This window comes from Numida meleagris, chromosome 2 (genome assembly GCF_002078875.1).
Source record: "Numida meleagris isolate 19003 breed g44 Domestic line chromosome 2, NumMel1.0, whole genome shotgun sequence".
Lineage (NCBI taxonomy): Eukaryota > Metazoa > Chordata > Aves > Galliformes > Numididae > Numida > Numida meleagris.
Genome location: NC_034410.1, coordinates 30,614,819 through 30,633,786, shown reverse-complemented (window position 1 = coordinate 30,633,786; position 18,968 = coordinate 30,614,819). Strand labels below are relative to the sequence as shown.

Genomic DNA, 18,968 nt, shown 5'->3' with positions numbered 1-18,968 from the left:
TTATTTTATTAATCTGATGGTATTTTTAAAAGATATTCCCTTGGCACATTTTTCCAGCAAATGGAATTTATTTCTGTGGTTTGTCCGTTTGGGAGCTGGAAGGACCCTGGCTGCCACTGGTATCGGTGTTCTCCAGGAGCTCCCAGACTGGCAGCATTTCTTTTTCCTATACTGACTTTGCAACTCCCAGGAAAGTTTTGTGGTTGAGCCAAATGAGCTCAGCTTTCACTGAAGGAGCTCTACAGCCGTTCTGTGGAGACCGTGTAATTTAAAAAAAAAAAACTTTTTTATTTTTAGATAGCTAAAACTTCCTAATGCTTGAATTAAAAGAATAATTTGAATTTTCCTTTTTGTTTCAGCACTGTAGATGAATATTCACCACATCGAAAGGTAACACAAACCTTGTTTTGCTCGTTGCTAGCTAACTTACAACCTTTCTTTCTTTCCCTCTCTCCACTTTTGCCTCTTTTCTTGGCATTTCAATTGAAAGTGACAGTTGACCAAAAACATGACAGGATACATCAGTGAGGCTAGACCTGCAGCATTGCTTAAGGAATTTTTTTTTTTCTGGCAGCATTGCCTGGATATCAGTAGTGTGAACTAACCTGCAGTGGCTGTGACAGTATTATCATTTTAACAACATGTCCTGAGATGTCAGTGTTGAATGTTTTGAATAACAGAGGCCTGGGAGCATGTCCAGCCTGGCTGGATAGATGCAGAAAACCTTGGCAAACCAGTCTGAGCACAGGCATCAACTGCAGGTGTCAAGCAGCCAAAGAAAAGGGGGATTTGTTGTGGCAGGGTAGAGAAAGAGAGAAAGAAAGAGGAACATGGGTTTGTCTATTTAAGCAGAAGGAAAAGCTGCTACTGGTGTACATTGACATATGAATTGTGCAGGGCTGAACTGCTGACTAGTGAAGTCTTCTGGGCTGAAGCATGTAAAAGGCTTACAATGTTACAGTGGAAATATGGAGGGCAGAACATGAGATTGTAGTGAAATTGCTAAACAGACAGATCACTGCATAGGAAATGTGTATGAGAAAAGTACGTAGTAGATGACCTCTGCACGTAACTACAAAGAACCTTGAGATGTGGATGCTGCTTGACATAGGCACGTCTCACTTCCTCAGAAATTCCCACCTTTACCATTATTAGTAAGGCAACTCCCAGCTTACTGATGCAGGAAGGGTGGGTGAATTTCCTATACTGCAAACTTTTTGGCCAGATGTATGTGTTGAATGCTGTATTTTGTCAGTTGCTGCCTTGTAAAGGGCAGGAATGCTGAGAGTCATTGTTGTGTCTTTTTTTTCCCTCTCCCACTCCCTTGCAGAACAAAACCTTTTTCCACCAGTTCAGTCTAAAGGAGAACTGGCTGCAGCACAGAGGAACCATGAATGAAGCAGAAGAAAGTAAGTATGACTTACTTAAGAATGGGAAAATACCTAGCACAGCACTTTTAAATGTCGGGGCAACCTTTTTTAGTAAGGGCTGCTTGTAAGGTACAGTCTTTTTGCAGACTTACAGCTTCTGAACAGGACCCTAGGGCCCCAAAAGAAGAGAGATTTGGCTGTGTGAAGATTACTTTTCTGCCTCCTGCTTTGAAGGGGCTCAGTAGTGGCGTGAGTTCGCAGGCGTTCCCCCTGCCCAGTTTCCTCTGTGGCCCTGTGGCAGAGCTGTGCGGCTCACAGCCTCTCCATCAGACTCAGAAACTGTAACACAGGGCAGGAACAGTCTCCTGACCTAGATCCTGGGTGCGGGAGGTGAATGCAGCAGTCAGGTTAAGTGGGGCAAGATCTGCTAACTCTGAGCACCTGTGTAGGTTCTCTCCACAAAAACATTTCTGTGTGGCGGGTGAGACGCCACTGTGCTTTAACATCAACCATTTCATTTCTCCCTTCATTGCTGCTAAAGCAATGATGAAGTGAAGCTCTCACCCTGCCGTAATGCCTGCGAGAGGAAGGAGGCAGAGAGGAGAATAACAACACACACAAGCAGAGAACAGGCAGAAAGGCCTCCTCCCGGGACAGCTTGCCCTTTAAACAGTGTATCTTCCTTTCTTGGTTGGAATAAAACTCCAGAAGTTCAGGTTGAGTCAGGGTATTTTTAGTGCTCATTTGTGGCATGGTAAGAACTGAGCTCCTTTGGTGACTAGTCTCTCCTTACATTATGTACTGCTGGTAGATAGATGGCCTCTTTCTGTGCCTGAAATTTAAGTTTATTTGAGGTTTAGGCTGACGAGGCTGCTTCTAAAAATGTAATTTCTGGATGAAAACCCCCACACTCATTTTTCTTCTTAAAAAGTCTGACACAGCTCATAGAGAGTGTACTGGTACAAGAGAGGGCACAGACTGAATGGCCATGGGGACAGGAAAGGTTGGACTCAGCAAGACCATAAATTGCTTTGCTCACTCTTCTTGTGAGCATAAGCCATGGAACGTGCTGGGACTGAGGGAATGAAATAGAACAAGCAAGGCTGGGGGGAGGAGAGGCAGATGCCTAGGTGTGATGGAGGGAAATGGGATGGGCTGTGGAGTGCTGCCAAGTGATGGTGCTTATGGAGGATGGGTTTGTCCAATGCCTCCTGCCCTCAGTGGCAGTGATCAAACCAGCAGCATTCTACCTCCTAATGTAAGCATTTCCAGGGTGGTTTACAGCCCATGCCCATATCCTCCTGTTGGTGTTCCCTCCTGCATTTCACTGAGGAGCACTGTAGACTCCTGGAAGGGATGACATGGCCCATGCCTGTGGATACCACAGGTAAGACATCTGAAAGGTGTGTTGGGGAGGAGGTTTTGGTTGTTTTTAGGAACCTGACCTGTAGGATGGTTTAGCTTGGTACTAAACAAAGGATACGTCAATAGCCCAACTATAAGTTAATATTTTGCTGTCACTTTCCTCTTCCAAATGACAGAGGTGGAGACTTCAAACAAATTCACTGCAGGCAAGTTGTGTTGTGCTTTGCATACGGAGGGCAAATATTCCTGTCAGATTTATTTATTTTCATATTTAGAGTGCTGTTGATGTATCTGTCTTTTCATGAGTTATATGTATTCTGAAGAAAGATTCTGACACATGCTGAGCACCTGATTTACTGCCTGTCAGCAGAGACAGATTAAGAAAAAAAATTATAAACTCGAATGGCTTTTCTTCCCCAGGGTTAAATGTTGAGATCCTCCTTCCTTCTTATCTTCATTTTTCTCTTCTACAACACAAAAAAGATGCTCAGTAGGATAGAGTTCTTAACCATTTCTGGCATGGTCTCAGTTAATGACAGTGCCCTGAGGCTGTGGAGATTTGTAGGACAGACAAGGAGCTCTTGCTGCATATATCTGTCAATAAAAATACAGCATTTCTGGAGAAGAAAAGTATTATGTTATATTGTCATCGTAGCAGCCTGTCTGCAATAAGAAGTACAAAAGCAGAAGAAAACTGAAAGTTTAAGCACAGAAGTGAGTATGAAATCCAGAGCTGTGATGATTCTCAATAGCAGGTGTCATTTTTGTAGTATCTGAGCAAGTCTACAGCTCTGTTTCTTCCCTTTTAAGTATGGCAGCTGTATTTCAAATAACTGGTGACAGCAAACTCAGCAAAAAGACTGCAAACCTAAAATTCTGGGAAACAGAGGGAGTGTACCTCACTTTTGAAGGAGAAACAAAGTACTACCTGCAGCATTACTGATGGAAATCCCCCCCCAGAGCCTAACCAGTTCTTGGACTTCAGTGGAAGTTATGAGTCTAGGGATTTTCTCCAAACCAGTCCCTTTTATGTGTACTGCAAGTGACTCAGGATAGATTTGTCAAAACTAATTGCACTGCTGTTCAGGCAGCCTCTGCTGCAGCAAAAATGCCTTGGCAGTGCATGTCACCAGGTGTCCAGAAAGATAAGCTAGCGAGAGTGGTTACAGAGCAGAGAGCTTCTCAAGAAGCATGCTGTTCCAGGTGAAAGTGGAGGGACAAAACAGTTTCTGCAGCAGGTATGAGGCACACTGAAAGAATGCTGGATTATCTGGGCCTAGAAGGTGAGGACAAAAGTTGACAACCACTAAGGTTGCAGTGAAGGTATGCAGCAAAGGAATTTGTCTACACTGAGTCCTCAGGGTAGGAACTCTTAAATAGGTTTCCCTAAAATGTATCCATGGAGATGCATTTGCTTGTCCCTGTCATTTTCCAGAGAGAAGAGGTGGGAAGTGGGGAAATGGTGGTGTTTGCACTCAGTTTCATGCCCCTTGTTGGGCAGGGTGCAGGAGTGGCCTGTCTTGCAGCTGGGAATGGGGTTGTGAGGTTCTCCCCGTTCCTGCAAGGTGCCTTTGGCCGCCACTGAGCCTGTCTTTCTTTCTTTGTGCAGTTTTCTGCCGCGTGTACATCACGGAGCACTCCTACGTCAGTGTGAAAGCTCAAGTAACCACTTCAGCGCAGGAGATATTGAAGATTGTTGCAGAAAAGATCCAGTACCCGGAGGAGGAGTTGGCACTGGTGATCATCACGTTCTCTGGTGGTAAATAATCTTCCTTCATCCAACCACTCACCTCTTAGAGCAGCACGTAAGGGAGGGCTGGGATTCTCTGGTGCAGGATACAGCTGTGGCCCACAGCTGGATGACCACGGAACAATGAGAGCTGCTTCCCAGAGCTGTTCCCATGGAAACAGCTCATTCTCAAGTAACACTGGATGAGGCATTCCCTTGCTCGGAAGGGACTGCAAAGGACTCTCCCTATCCATCAGTATTACAAGATTTTCTTTTTGCCCACAGATACATCTTCAACTTTCACATCTAAATTAATTTACAAGATGTTGAGGAAAGGTTTTCTTTTAAAATATACAAGGGAATAACAGCTTCTGAATGTGTGGCTGTTTTCTTATTTACAGCATGGGTAGTGAATATTCTCCAGTAGAGAGAAGGGTGGCATATATTTGCACAGATGAGATACTGAGCATAACTTAGCAGTATTTTATAAGCAGACTTGCTTATGACTGACATTTTTTGCCAGTTAGTATAATGTTTCTTGCTAAACGGGAAGGGCTAATTGTCTTTTTCTGAGGATCAGACTGAGGGTGGGCTGATAGTAGGGAACTGTCAAGCTATCAGCTCTTAAGATCTTTTGGTCAGATTGTTTTCTCACTGTTATACCTTTTTTGGGCTCTTATTGAAAATAACGCAATGTAACTAGGTATGTAGAAAGGACAAGTGGGCCCACAAAGTAAGGTTAAGCCTTTGGAACACTTGGGACATATTCTCAGCCAGCATTAGTGGATGTCAGTCCCCTAAGGCAAAGGACGAGCCCTTAAAGATACTGCACTCATTCTTATTTCTTTGGTAGTGTAGCTGAATGAAATATAGACAAATGCTGAGTTGTTCTGCTCACATATCCAATTCAGAAGTGGAAGACCACATTTTCCTCCCCCACACTAAGTACAATTCTATAATTCCCTTTTGTGGGGCTCCGGTGTGAGTGGCAAGGAGCTGGAGCCTTACCACAGCAGTTGAGAGCCAGGGCACAGGGTGGCCGTGCAGGAGCATCCCATGTTGGTGTCTTGGCCAGCTGGGTTGCATCACTTGCAGGCAGACTCATTTACACTTGTGTGTGCCCAAACTCAGGTCCAGTGTGTTTTGCAGCCCTGCAGGACCAAGCCGCTGCAGTTGTTCTTCGAGTCTCATGCTCCTGTTCAGGAGCAGGACAAGTTTTGCTCTGCTAGCAATGAATCTGGTGCTAACTGCCTACTTATCTAAAGAAAACCAACAATTCACAAATAATGAAAAACAATGTCATCTCTAAACTGCATTGTTTCCTGAGGAAGCCACAGAATAGAAATAATTGCCATTTGGCTGTTCAATAGGAAATAATAATTAAAAAGCTGTTTCAATACTGTCATCTGTACATGACTATTGTAATTCCCGAAATGCTGTTTGGTTCTATTGACTGAATTAATTGGAGATAGAACAAGGGTACTGGATTTGTGCTTATGTATTGTCACTGCGTGCAATAATCAGCAGCCTGCCATACTTTCTTTTTTTTTTTTTTACTTTTTTTGCATGACTCAGAACTGTCATCTGCCATCTGCCTGGAGGGCAGCAGGATGAGCACTGAAGAACTTATTTTTATAATACTCCTAAAATGAACAAGCAAGGTCTTTTTGTTCAAAATTACCTTGAAAAGACTCTGGTAGTTCAGCATGAATGTATCAGGTGTCAGCGTGAGCATGGGAAATGGGAAAAATGAGTAGCTTTTAATGGTACTTTGCCCTTGACTGCCTGTTCCTTCCCCTCCCTCATGGGCCATGAACAGTCCGAGGTGGCTGTCAGCATGCTTGTTGTGCTTTTTGGTCTACATTAATACAGTGACTGTAATCAAATCTCATGTCAGTTCTCCAGAAGATTACTTGAAGCCCACAGGAAGAGGCAGTTTTCCTAGGGCATGGGTGTTTTAGCTGTGTTCTGGGTTTTTGTTTATTTTTTCCTCCACCTTTCTCCAGTGCCTCCAAGATTGCCCAGTGGAGAAAAAAAGTCCTTTCTCCTTGCTGCCTGTCTGGCGAGTCTCTTTCACTCAAATAGTTACTAGATAAGTTGCTATAGGTCTAGAGGAATTTCTCTACATAAATTAATTAGCAAGGGGTTGGGTTTGTTATTGTTGTTTTTTTTTTTTTCCACCCATTGCTTTTCTCTGTGGGGTGAACAGCTACTGATGGCATCTCTGCCCCTATTCTTTTCTGCCTGAGACACACAACAGCTCAGTCTCTTGATGCTGAGACACATTGCTCTAACTAAAGTCACTGTGTTCATGGTAGATGCATTGGGTAGAAATGAAATGTTCAATAATGCATAGGAGGTTAGGCTAGAAAATTTAACGGCTCTATCCTATATTAAGTCCAAGTTGAAAGTGTGTATTTTTTGTTTGTGCTGTAGTCCAGCATCAGAAACATGTTAGTTTTATTGTTCTGAATAGTGTGGAGATAATGAACCCATGCCTGGCATTGCATAGGGATTGTGTTCGATGCTGAGTTATATTCTAAAAAGCTGATGTGACTTTTCAAACATAACTGTAATGTCTTTCTCATATTTATACTCCTTTTCTTAAGAAAGCTTATACTCCTTTCCTGAAACTTCTGTGCTTTGTTTTCCGTTTTTAAAGAAAAACATGAACTACAACCAAATGACTTGGCCATCTCAAAATCTTATGAGTCATCCAGTCGTATGTTTGTCTACCGAAAAGACCTGACTGATTCTTTGGTAAGGATATGTATTTTATATTCTTCTTTGTGATATGTCTGACTCAAGATCGAGGGCTTAGTGTTCCTTTAAGAAGGTTTTTCCAATATGTAATTTATTTTTTAGTTCCTTAGTGGAGCTTACTGAGCTGTTCTATACCTGGAAGAAAAAATCTTGCATTAACAGCAGTTATTTGACTGAGCAGTAATGGAATTTGTTCATCAATTTCAAATAGACCAAAGCTTCTATACAGCTTAAATCTTTCAATCTACGTCAGCCCAGAAAAGCTGGCTTGTGCTTGTACAGGACTGACTGGGATGAGGATTACTTCAGAGCTCACGTGGCTTTTTTTTTTTTTTGCCTCGTGTGCCTCTGCAATATTTAAAATAGCTAGTATAGAAATATAGGAAGTGATAAACTCTACATAACCTATGAACACAGAATTACTACAGTAGATATATACATAGAGTGAGTTACATGAAAATTACTGAGCATCAGCATGGCTACAGTGTTGTGGCATCCATATGGTTATTTTTCAGCCAGTGTCATTTCCCCTTCCTCTGTCTCTCTGTTGCCAGGGATGGGAGTGGGTTGGAGGACTGCAGTTCTCTCATTCCTGCTATCCTCTTAAACTGGGATTGCAAAATCTCTCTCCCTGCTGATTTCCTAAAACCTCAGTGAGGCAGGAACTCCAATAATTAGTTTTTTCTGCTAATTATTCATACACTTTGAGGAAAGTGTAGGGACAGTATTGCAGCTGACTTTCATGCGTTGTCAGCACTAGCATTTGTGCATTCACCCTAGCTATGAGAAATGTCTATTTACATTTTGTTGGATCAATGTGCCCTGAAGAGCTGACATGCTGATATCATTGTAATCCGTCATCCCCATTATCTCCAGCATTTTAGCTTCCTCTAAAAATGCTAGCATTAAGGAAAGGTTTCCAGTGTGGACAGGTGACAGCCAATCTAGTTCCATTAGTTGCATAATAAAAATTGCAAAACTTGCTGTAACTGTCAGAAATAAACCACTGAAGTAATGGCTTAACTGATAAGAATAATCTTTCATCTTGACAGATTGTTCATGTGCCAAGTTTCAGACTGATGAGGTAAAAAACCCAAGAGAAATACAAACCTTTGAAAATCAGAGCTAATAATGGCAGTGTTGAATGACCCTGAATACCAGCAGTGCCTGTGAACTCCACAGTAATAACCTAAGTAAATTATATGAATCAGGATGTGAGGTGTTTGTTGGCAACTGCAGTTGGAGTAAATTAATCACAAAACAGATGGATTTATGTTGTTTGTAAGCGTATGTTGATTGGTGGCAAGTTTTGTGAATTTATTCTAAATCTGGTCTGTTTGCAGAATGATAGAGAAATTTCCTGGTGTCTTAATTCAAAATTTACTTTCTGATAATTTCAGGGATCATATTTTTGTTATGTTCATTACCTGTTTGGTCATTTTTTTTATCCTCAAGGTTTAGAGAGAGGGAGAAGTCCTAATCCAGTAGGCCATAATTGATTATATTGACCCATTTCTTGTTTCAAGCTATTTATTAAATAGATTATCACTCACCAGTTTTAATTAATGTGGAAGTAAAAAGCCCACAGTGCACTTAGAGAACATTACTTACTCAGCTTTGTTTTGTACCTTGGCCTAGTATCTGTTTCATTGTGAACCTTTTGGCACTTGCTCAGGATTTTTTGTTCTTGTCTATTAATTTAGAACCCATTTGCTGAAAATGATGAGTTGCAGCAACGATCTGTGAGAATTTTGGGAATCAACACCTGGGATCTTGCCTTAGAACTAACCAATTTCGACTGGAGCCTCTTCAATGCAATTCATGAGGTGAGCAGCACCATGTCCACTTCCAAATATATTACTGTCATAAAGCATTATGTCATTATGGGGTTCTGAAGTTGCACCAACATTCTGGAGCATCAGCATTCCTTGGTTCTCGGTTCATCACCATGACAGTGTGATTTCTCTATAGTGGTGTTAACTGAATCAGATCCAAGAGATGTGCTGTAATCTTTGATATGGAAAAAGTTTGTCAAAGATTTGTAACTTCCCTGTGGCGATGCATCTCATGTCCCCTGTATGTCTCGTGGGTTTTATTGAGATTTCCCTGAAGAAAATAAAAGATGACAATTATTCTCAAAAATTATCAGTATTCACATGCTTATGCAAGTTGTACTTTGCACTCAACATTATTCCAGTAAATACAGGACTCCACACACCATTGATATGGCTTTAATTGCAACAGAATTCACTATTTCAGCAACTTTAAATGTTCATAACACTGCTCTGGTTTGGCTTCAGTGGGATAAACAATATCAGACAAGATTTATAAAGTGGCATAATAGCCCTCTTCAGTGTCCATTGGATTGTTTCAACAACTTTGATAGGTTCTGGTGTGAGCTGCAGAGTAAAACACACAGCTCATGGTGCAAAATGTCACTTGAAAATATCACTCACTGAAAAGCATGATGGCTTTTTGAGAAAATGACTCAGAAATTCTCTTGCCTCTCATCAGATGCTTTCCTTCATCTTTCATTTCATGTTCTTTTATTCAGGTTAGACACAAAAACTAGAGCTAGTCAAGGCTTTTTGCACAGAAGGCAAGAGCAGCTCTTCTGCTCATGAAAGCTCAGTCATTTTTAGAAATAAATTGTAGTGGAAATTTTTCAGATTCTGCAATGCTCTGATATGTGGTTGCTTTTTCACACTAGAGTGGGAGTGATGAAATACAGATGGAGACAGATTGGTGTAACCACAAATGGAACTGCAAGAAATCTCACGAGGAATCTTGCAGGACTTTCAGTCTACCTACATACTGAAATACACCTCTAGATTTTGCTAAGCCAGACTTAAAACCTGAATCATTTGTGATTGGCCCATGGACAATAAAAAGCTATTTGTTACTAAATCTTGTTTCAAAAACATTATTTTAAATAATTTATACCTTATTTACATTTAAACTGTTCTTCTTTGTTGTCCTTGTCTTCCAGCAAGAGCTGATATACTTCACGTTCAGCAGACAGGGCAGTGCTGAAAACACTGAGAATCTCAGTCTTCTACTTCAAAGATGCAACGAGGTCCAGCTTTGGGTTGCCACCGAGATACTTCTCTGCAGCCAGCTCTGCAAACGTGTACAGCTAGTCAAAAAGTTCATCAAGATTGCTGCCCAGTAAGTTACTAAAATTGCAAGAAAAATCCTTGAATATGCATGCCTTGCATATACGTTTGTTGGGAAAGGAGAGGTAGGTGCAAGAGCAATGACAAAAAAGAGTTTACAGTGTAGTAAGCATACTTAGATAAAACAGTCCATAAAAAAAAAAAAAAAAAACAGCAAACACTTGCTGAAACTAAATGTGGTGGAATATACGATGTGCAAATCTTTCCCAGTAGTTTAGCCAGCGTATTTGCAGTATTAAATGGAAAATCCCTGACATTGCGGAAATACCTCCTTTCTTAGTAGAGATACCTCTTTTCTTTGCAGGGATAACCTGAGGAACTCTAATATGAAGCTATTTGAGTAGCAACACTGTTATTTATCAAAGACTATAAGAAAAACAGAAAATTCTGTTTTAAACCTGAAAGGTCTAACTAGAGAGGAAACTGGCTGCAATAATCTGTTGCCCCATACAGTCTTGTCTGGAGTACTCTTTAATTTATTGGAGCAGGACAGCTCTTCACTAATTACATTTGGCAGCCTATTCTTGCACTGTTAGTAAGTAGTACTGGCATTTATTTTGTGCCTTGGAACAGAATACATATATATATACTATACATAGAGAATTATTTTCTCTGAAATCACTCTTATTTTGGTAACCAAGGGAATGGAGCGATTTAAATATGTGCAGCCATTCCCCTTGCCTCTTTCTCTACTTGTTGATCTTTTGCAATATTTGAATATGCATATTCATGGAAAATGTATAATTTGTTCCCCTCATTGACTGGGTTGATTTAATTTGCAAGGCAGTTACATACAAAAGCCTGTTGTCTGCTGAAGCAGTGCCTTTGGCAAAATTAATTCTCCTAATCTAATCTTGTGTAACTCATAAATGTGATCTGATTTAGTTTGCAAGTTCTATGGTATATGGTAATATGTTCATTTTCTGCCTTATCAATGGCCAAGTTTGGTCCAATTGCGTCAAAAGTGAATGGTTCTGTCCCACATGAATATAGATATATTCGTCTCCAGACTAGAATGTTGCTCAATCTGAACTAATTCTATGTCTGTGAAGTGAATAGTCCAAGTTGTGGAAACTAAATACAGTTGTTGGTAAATGGTAGACAGGCTCTGCCAGTGCATTGGAGAAGCACCCATCCCCCAGCATGTAGATTTTGACATAACAGATATGAAGAGAGAACAAAGTGTAGTTTGCTTGAGGTCTTTTTTTTTAATTCTGAAAAGTATGATTCCAAGCGAAAATATCGTTGTATCTCATCAATTCTGGAAGAGTTGATGAAGGGGAAACAGTTAAGGTGCAGGGATGGTGTTCTAAGCAGAGGCACGATCCAAGCAGCCCTACTGCTTTTTTTATGATGAAGGGAGAGAGGCAGGGAGCTGTGAGCAGCTCTGGCTGCTCCCTGTTCCCTCAGAATCAGCAAGGAGCCTCTCTCTGATTTCCACCTTGTCAGCACAATATCAGAACTAAGATCTTATGTTAAGTGTTTGTCTGCTTCATTGTTGAGGAACTCCACCTGCAGAAGATGGAAGGCTTTTACACAAGTGTGTCAGTACTTCAGGAGAGACAGTTACTGACCCACAGATGTCTATTCTTCTGTTGATGAGGTAGTCTAAAATAGAAAACAAGTGATTTGATAAAGAGATAGCATGTTGCTAGAAGTGAGCATCTAGAGGAGTTACAGGAATAAGTCAGCATGGCATTAGAATAAATGGACTGTAACAGATGCCTTCATGCAGCTCAAGGGGTGGCTGGCTGAAATATGCACCTTCTCTCTGCAGTTCCTTGAGAGAATTGAGTCCTCCAATAGCAGTTTATCCAGGCTGTGTTGGACTCCTTTCTTGTTTTGCAGAGGATTACCTCTGAGAGCTGCCTGACTGTAATGATGAAAGTACTCAAACAAAAAAGCTAGGATTAACTTCAAGATAACTGAAGTTAAGTGAGAGGCACCATCTTAAGATGGTATGCAGTGACGAGTGCAAGCTTTATGCGAACTTGTAACAAGTGCTGGAGAGTTTCCAGTTTAAAGCATTGGCACATACTTTTCCCTGATGATTAATCCCGTTGAGGACAGTGGATTCACTCATACATAAAATCATCTTAGGATTCTGTCTTTCTCATACTCACAAAATATACATCTGTTTACTGAAGTCTTCAAGAATCTACGGAAGTGGAATCTTCTTTGACAAGGGCTCTTTATTTCAGGATTTCATGTTTTCTGAGTGAATAGAAATAAGGAGGGACTGACCATACGTGGTGAAATGTCAAAGAATAGAGGTATCAAGCAAATTCCATAGAGACCAGTATTGGAACTAGTGCAAACTACAACTAATTTATAGGGATATGTAAAAAGAACATTAATCAGATTTTCAGACAATAAAAATGATGAGGGATTGCAAATGCATTGGAGGATAAAAAAAAAAAGAGATCTAAAGAGTCTGGTGGCATGTGCAAACAACAGTGGGATAAGATTTAATTTAGATAGATGCAAAGTAATTCAGCTAGGGAATTCTAATACCGAGCTGAAGAAATAAATTCATGATTGTAAAGAACAGTACTGTGACAAAGGTCCTTGGGTGATAATAGATGACAAATTAAAGACAAGGACAAAGTGTGATGCTGTTCCAAGTAGATATATTTTATGTTTATTTTATACCTGCATAGGAGAAAGATGTAAGAACTTAGAGGGAAAGCAGTAATTGTACTCCTCCTTCCTTCCCCACTGTCTCATTACCTCTCCTCAGTAAGAAGGAGAGAAGGAAGAAAAGTTAAAATGAATTACAAAGAATTCAATGAAAGATAATAGCAATATGGAGAAATAGATTGCAATCCATGACCACAAGGAGAAATTGAAGGAACCAATGATGTTCAATTTGTAGAAATGATGAAAAAGGGGATGAAAATATTTATAATACAAGAGAATAGAGGTCAAGGATTTATTCTGTATGGTAAAGGACAGCAGAGAATAACTTGAACATTGAAAAGGGAAAATTACTTCTGACAGCAAAGGAAGAAAAATAACCTGCCAACAACAGGGTTGATGAAACATGGAACACTTGCTAAAAAACTTCTTAGAGACCCCATCACCTAGACTGCAGGTGGCCATGGTAGGACGTTTAATGAGTTCATTATGTGGAAGATGATTGTATGTTAGTGCTGAGAGCTGAAATTGGACTCAGTAACCTAGGATACCTGTGCTTTCCATTTATCTCTTATTCCGAGGACAAAAAATCAGAATACAGCATTCATATTTTTATTCCACAGCTGTAAAGCCCAAAGAAATCTGAATTCATTCTTTGCTATTGTTATGGGTCTCAACACTGCATCTGTCAGCCGGCTGTCTCAGACCTGGGAGGTAAGACACATCTTTGTATCCTTTAGAACCTGCCAAAACCATTTCTCACCTATGTTGTGTACTGGTGAATTACCTTTTCTTCCTAATTATTTGTTTTTCGTGCTGAAATCAAACAGAGAACCTGTGACCTGAAGCCTTAAGTACGTATCTATTCAAATAAAAATAAATGTGTCCTTCCAGAGCTTTTGAATAAGAACAAAGCAAGGAGTTCTCAACCTTTTAGAAAAAGTCAGGTAGATTATCCTAGCGTTTTAAGTATGTGTCAGAACATAATGTCTTATAAGATTGGTTCTAAACAAGGCATACCTCGTTATGGAATAGTTTCATTTATAAAATGAAAAAACAAACTCTTTTAAATTCTGCTTGGTCAAGTCCCTCACAGTTGCCATGAATGAACATACTGGAGAAAGGAGATTAACTATTAAAGAAGCTATCAGTTCCCAGTCAGTCAGAGCATGAGATATTTAGAAGAGGGTTCCACTGAGACTATATTGTTTAAATTGTCCCCCCCTTTTTTTTTCCATCTCAGTAGATTTCTGAGTAGCAGTTATCTGCAAGTTTACTGTATTTGCTGGTGGACCTAAAACTGAGGCAAGAGTCATTTGATGTCATATGGGGAGAAGCATCATCCCTTGCCATTGCCCTAGCACCACAAGCAGGCAGTATTCAAAAAATGTGAACCTGTAACACAAAGTGACAAAGAACAGCTGTGATCTCCTGTCTTGGAGATGCTTTTGAGCACCAGAAGCTGAAACGCAGTTGCCATTGGAGGGTTACAAAGCTATCTAACACATGAAGTCATGCATCTGTGAAAGGCACTGCATATGCCAGTGACTTTGGCATGTGGAGAAATGAGGGCAGTGACCGCTGCTTTGGGGTTGAGTTTGCAGGGACTTAGGTAGTCGAGGCTACCTTTAAATAACAGATAAAGCAAACAGTTTAGAGAAAAAATACATACGTTACAGAATCCCCTTGCGTCTCTTGCTTCTAAAACACCTTGCCCACTCTATGGGTTGTCTTCATCCCTTTTATCTGGGCTATGGTAGAAGACTGGAAGACACTAAGTATTATTGGCAACAGTGTGTGATTCTCTTGCCCACACAACAGGGAACTCTCCTGCATGGTAAGACCCCTCTGAAGATCACGTGCCATTGGTGAACTTCTCTAGGAAGAGCAAACTGTGTTGCTTGTCTGAACAAGGAGTGTCTGCATCACTGAAAATATGTCAGGTTCCTGTGCGTAAAATATTTATGAAGTCACAGGCATTTTTTTAAAAAAACTTCGCTGTGCTGCAAATTTCAAAAGCAGAAGGTTATTTGCATTAGTAATGTGACTTCTAGAAAGTAGAGCAATGTTTATAAATTAATTATAATTACTTACACATGTAAATGAAGCCACCTAAATTTAAGCAACCATTTACACACTAAATTATGTTGGTTCTGCACTTGAATTCTTAAACAAGCAGTGTACTCCCAAGCATATTCTACTTTTTTTTTTCTGCAGTATGCAGTATTCTAATGACCCTAACTTTCCCTGATTGAAGATATTAAAAATGTGCAATTGCAATTCCATATCCAGTTATTTTAGCATTTTAATCATACAGCACATCCACTTAATCTTAATTGTTCTAAATCTCTCTTCCCTGATAGTGTCATTGTGGTGGTCAAGGTCTAAGTACACTAGTGAGACAGGATTTGTAGTAAGGGGATTTCTTCTACTGGACTATCCAGTACAGCTGGAAAAAACAGACAAGTTTGCAGGCCCGCAAACCTTTCTGAAATACCAGCAGAAAAATTCAAACTGAAGAACAATTACTTTGACTATAATGATGTAAATCCATTAAAACATCTTAGAGATACAGGGAGCAGATGCTTGTAGAATAGAGTAGGCGTTATCATACCAAAGATGAAGGAAGAAGCTATTTTGTGCTCAGGCTCTCATGGAATCTTTCCCTGTGAGATTAAAATGAGATATCAGAGATGAAGTACTCATTTTTTACGAATGTTTTCTGACACCAGCATGGTAAGCAAGTAAAACCAGCTGTTAACACACTGTTTTTGTAAAAGAACGGTGAGGGTATGGAGGCTGCAGGGTGTGGTGCAGCTCTGGCATCTCACCAGCAGGCACTTCACAGGTCAGTTCAGTGGAAAAAAATTTCAGCATTTTTCTGCCTATGTTTTTGCTTGTTTGTTTGTTTTTATTTTTTAATTTAAACCAACTCTACTTTTTTTTTTTTTTTTTTTTTTTTTTTTTTTTTTTTTTTTTTTGCGTTCCCCACTTCAGAAAATTCCTGGGAAGTTCAAGAAACTTTTCACAGAACTGGAAAGCTTGACAGTAAGTACAGCATTGGCAGCAAAACAGAGTTGCTTGTCTTTACCTACCATCCTTCTTTCTAATTTATGTCAAGCCTGCCTGTCACTGTCTGGAGCTAGAACCTGGTTGTGTCAGATCAGAGATTTGCTGTGGTCTGTGCAGCTCTCCAGAGCTCTGAGGTGATCTTGAAAATAAACAAAAAAGAAACAGGCTGTGCTCCTGACAGCTGGAAGAAGGGCAGAGAGAGGCAAACATGTTGCCCGTTCGCCAGTGTCATCGGTTTGGAAACTGTTCTATTGCTCTGGTGGTTAATCATCCTCTATTCAAGGAAATGTGCTGCAGATCTCAGACAAGGAGGACAGCTGATGTTTTAAAAAAAAAAATAAAAAAAATTAAAAAATCAGAAGATAAGGGTCTTTGTCACCATTATCAAAGCTGAGTAAACAAGTGTTTCCTGTGGCTGTCAGGGAGCTGGGTGCCTGGTGAGATCACTGCCTAGCGCAGGGAGCGTGAAATCCAGCCTTTAACAATTGTCATGCTGCTGCACTATGAGTCCTTTATTAATTAATGTGTTTTCAAGATTGTCTGTGAGCTGGTGTACACAACTACTTGTTTAGAGAGGAAATTGAGATGAGTTTTTGAATTGCACAACGTCACTGAAGCATGCTCTCTTATTTTCTTTGAAAATGTCCAGTATGTTTCATTGATCTGGTAATAGGTGTTTCTGTTTGGTTGTTGTTTTGTTTTTGTGGGGATGTGGATATTGTTTTATTTGTAAGAAGAAATTTATCAGCAGTATGTTCTAGGGGTACATTTTGTGCTAGAAAGTAAGCTGAAGAAATTTGGCTAATAGAAAATCACAGGGAAATTACAGAGCAGTTGAGGTGTATCAGTTCTGCAGCTTACTCCAATTTTAGAACTGTTTCATCTAGAGGAACATAATCACTTTTGTTCTTCTCATTGTTTATGTTTCCTGATCAGAGTTTAGTAAGCCACCTAGTTTGAAAACCTTTATCTGCCTCATTTCCTGAAGAAACCTTCTTATATCAAAGTTATGTTCAGATCATAAGCCAGTAATGGATTTAGAATTGCTCTTTTTGTAGCCTATTGATTTTTCTCTCTATTACCCAAATGGTTTTGTAGGACCCTTCGCTGAATCATAAGGCTTACAGAGATGCATTCAAGAAAATGAAATCTCCGAAGATTCCCTTCATGCCCTTACTCCTGAAAGGTAATGTTAAAGCTTGTCTGCTCTTCTTTGTCATGTGAGTGCACGTGCAAAAATTTTTGGAGGTTAGTTAAACTACTTATAAGGAGATTATTCTTTCGTGTGGAATTTAGGTTAATATGTGGCAGAGACAATGGAATCTACAAGCTAACGGTTCATCTAGGTGATAACAAACACAGCTGCTTTTCAAGTTGGGAGGAAAGTCGGATTTTTCACGGCTTTTTCCTGGGCAGAGTGGTGCCCCACTGCAGCCCAGAGGGGTTTGCCTGGCCTCGCCAGAGCAAGGCAAGCTAATGTTGCTCATGTTGTAAGGCTGAGAGAATGGGACATGCCCCTCTGTCCTCCTGCAGTCTGAAAGGCGTGACAAAGCTACTTGCTAGCACAGTGACTTGGGCAGCAAGCTCAGTGGCAGGTATTTTGGTTATTCCATTATCTCGGTGTCATTAATTATTAATCACCTTGTCTAGAACGTGACAAATTCATTTGATTATTCCTGTATTCCGAAAGTGTTCTCGTTAGGCTGTTTGTGCTAACCTGCTACAGCTCCAAGTTTAACGTGTTTGGAGACAGTTCTCCAAATGAGCTGGTGACAGTTGGGGTAGCCACATGACACTTCTCTTAGCAAACGCCTTCAAAGGCGTTTGCATTAATTCAGCTGGATACAATTATCAAGGCTTCAAAGGAAGGCAAACCTGAGCAAGTAACTTGTAGCAATGATGTTTGCACTGCAGTGAGGGGTGTAAAAACACCCACCTAAGAAGCATTCATGCAGCGCAATCTCACGTCTCTGAAGCGTGCTGGCTAGCAAAGAGACATGGCAAAGTAACACGGCAATCTTCTTCAGTACAGTGGTCCAGAAGGGGTTGTTGCTAAGGCTGGTAATTCCCAATGCATTGCACAGTACATGTGATGTAGGAGGAAATTCATTACTTAGAGGGTGGTGAGGCACTGGCACAGGCTGCCCAGAGATGTTGTGGGTGCCCCATCCTTGGAGGTGTTCAAGGCCAGGTTGGATGGGCCCTGGGCAGCCTGATCTGGTGGGCGGCAGCCCTGCCCATGGCAGGGGGTTGTAACTAGATGATCTTTAAGGTCCCTTCCAACCGAAGCCATTCTGTGACTTCATTCTACATTAAGCATGTTTGTATTAAAATTATTTATGAGACAATTTCTATGACGTTAGCACAGAAATCATTAATAAATCAACAAATCACTATATTTCAGCACAAGAGGAACAGAAGTAGTTTCAAGTAAAAAAAAAAATGAAACAAGAACCTTGCTCTACTTATGAGAAATAACTTCAGAGTGTCCCTTTAAAGTTAATTAAATTTAAATGTGGAGCTCTCTTACAGCGCAGACGCAACATTAGAAAGTCAGGCAGATTTTTCAAATATGCAATAAAATGCTGTATTCTATCCTTACAACATAGCTCAGATGCAATTTTCTGCTTCACTGAATTTATCTAGACTCTTAGTTGTTGGTCACAGAGCAAATTTCTGTTTCTTCCACCCTCAGAGATATCCATTGCAGTCATAGACTTTAAACACTGTCTGGAAATTTCTGCTTCCAGTAGAAGTTCTTCATTAGAAGTGACATTTTTTTAACTGCAATGAAACAGTGACAAGTAGTGCCTGCCTGCCAGTAGGGTCCTGAAGCCGTGTCCTTTCCCTGTCCCT

General features: G+C 40.4%; 1 protein-coding gene across 6 annotated transcripts in view; it reads left to right on the top strand.

Annotated features, from left to right (window-relative positions):
- The window catches only part of RAPGEF5 (Rap guanine nucleotide exchange factor 5), a 153,797-nt gene that overhangs the window by 121,106 nt on the left and 13,723 nt on the right, over nucleotides 1–18,968 (top strand). For all 6 annotated transcript variants that reach the window (XM_021385930.1, XM_021385929.1, XM_021385925.1 and 3 more), the window contains 9 exons: nucleotides 360–390; nucleotides 1,331–1,409; nucleotides 4,345–4,494; nucleotides 7,127–7,224; nucleotides 8,931–9,053; nucleotides 10,217–10,395; nucleotides 13,664–13,754; nucleotides 16,038–16,088; nucleotides 17,211–17,298. In XM_021385930.1, the coding sequence (XP_021241605.1) occupies nucleotides 360–390; nucleotides 1,331–1,409; nucleotides 4,345–4,494; nucleotides 7,127–7,224; nucleotides 8,931–9,053; nucleotides 10,217–10,395; nucleotides 13,664–13,754; nucleotides 16,038–16,088; nucleotides 17,211–17,298 (890 nt within the window). The remainder of the gene's footprint in view (nucleotides 1–359; nucleotides 391–1,330; nucleotides 1,410–4,344; nucleotides 4,495–7,126; nucleotides 7,225–8,930; nucleotides 9,054–10,216; nucleotides 10,396–13,663; nucleotides 13,755–16,037; nucleotides 16,089–17,210; nucleotides 17,299–18,968) is intronic.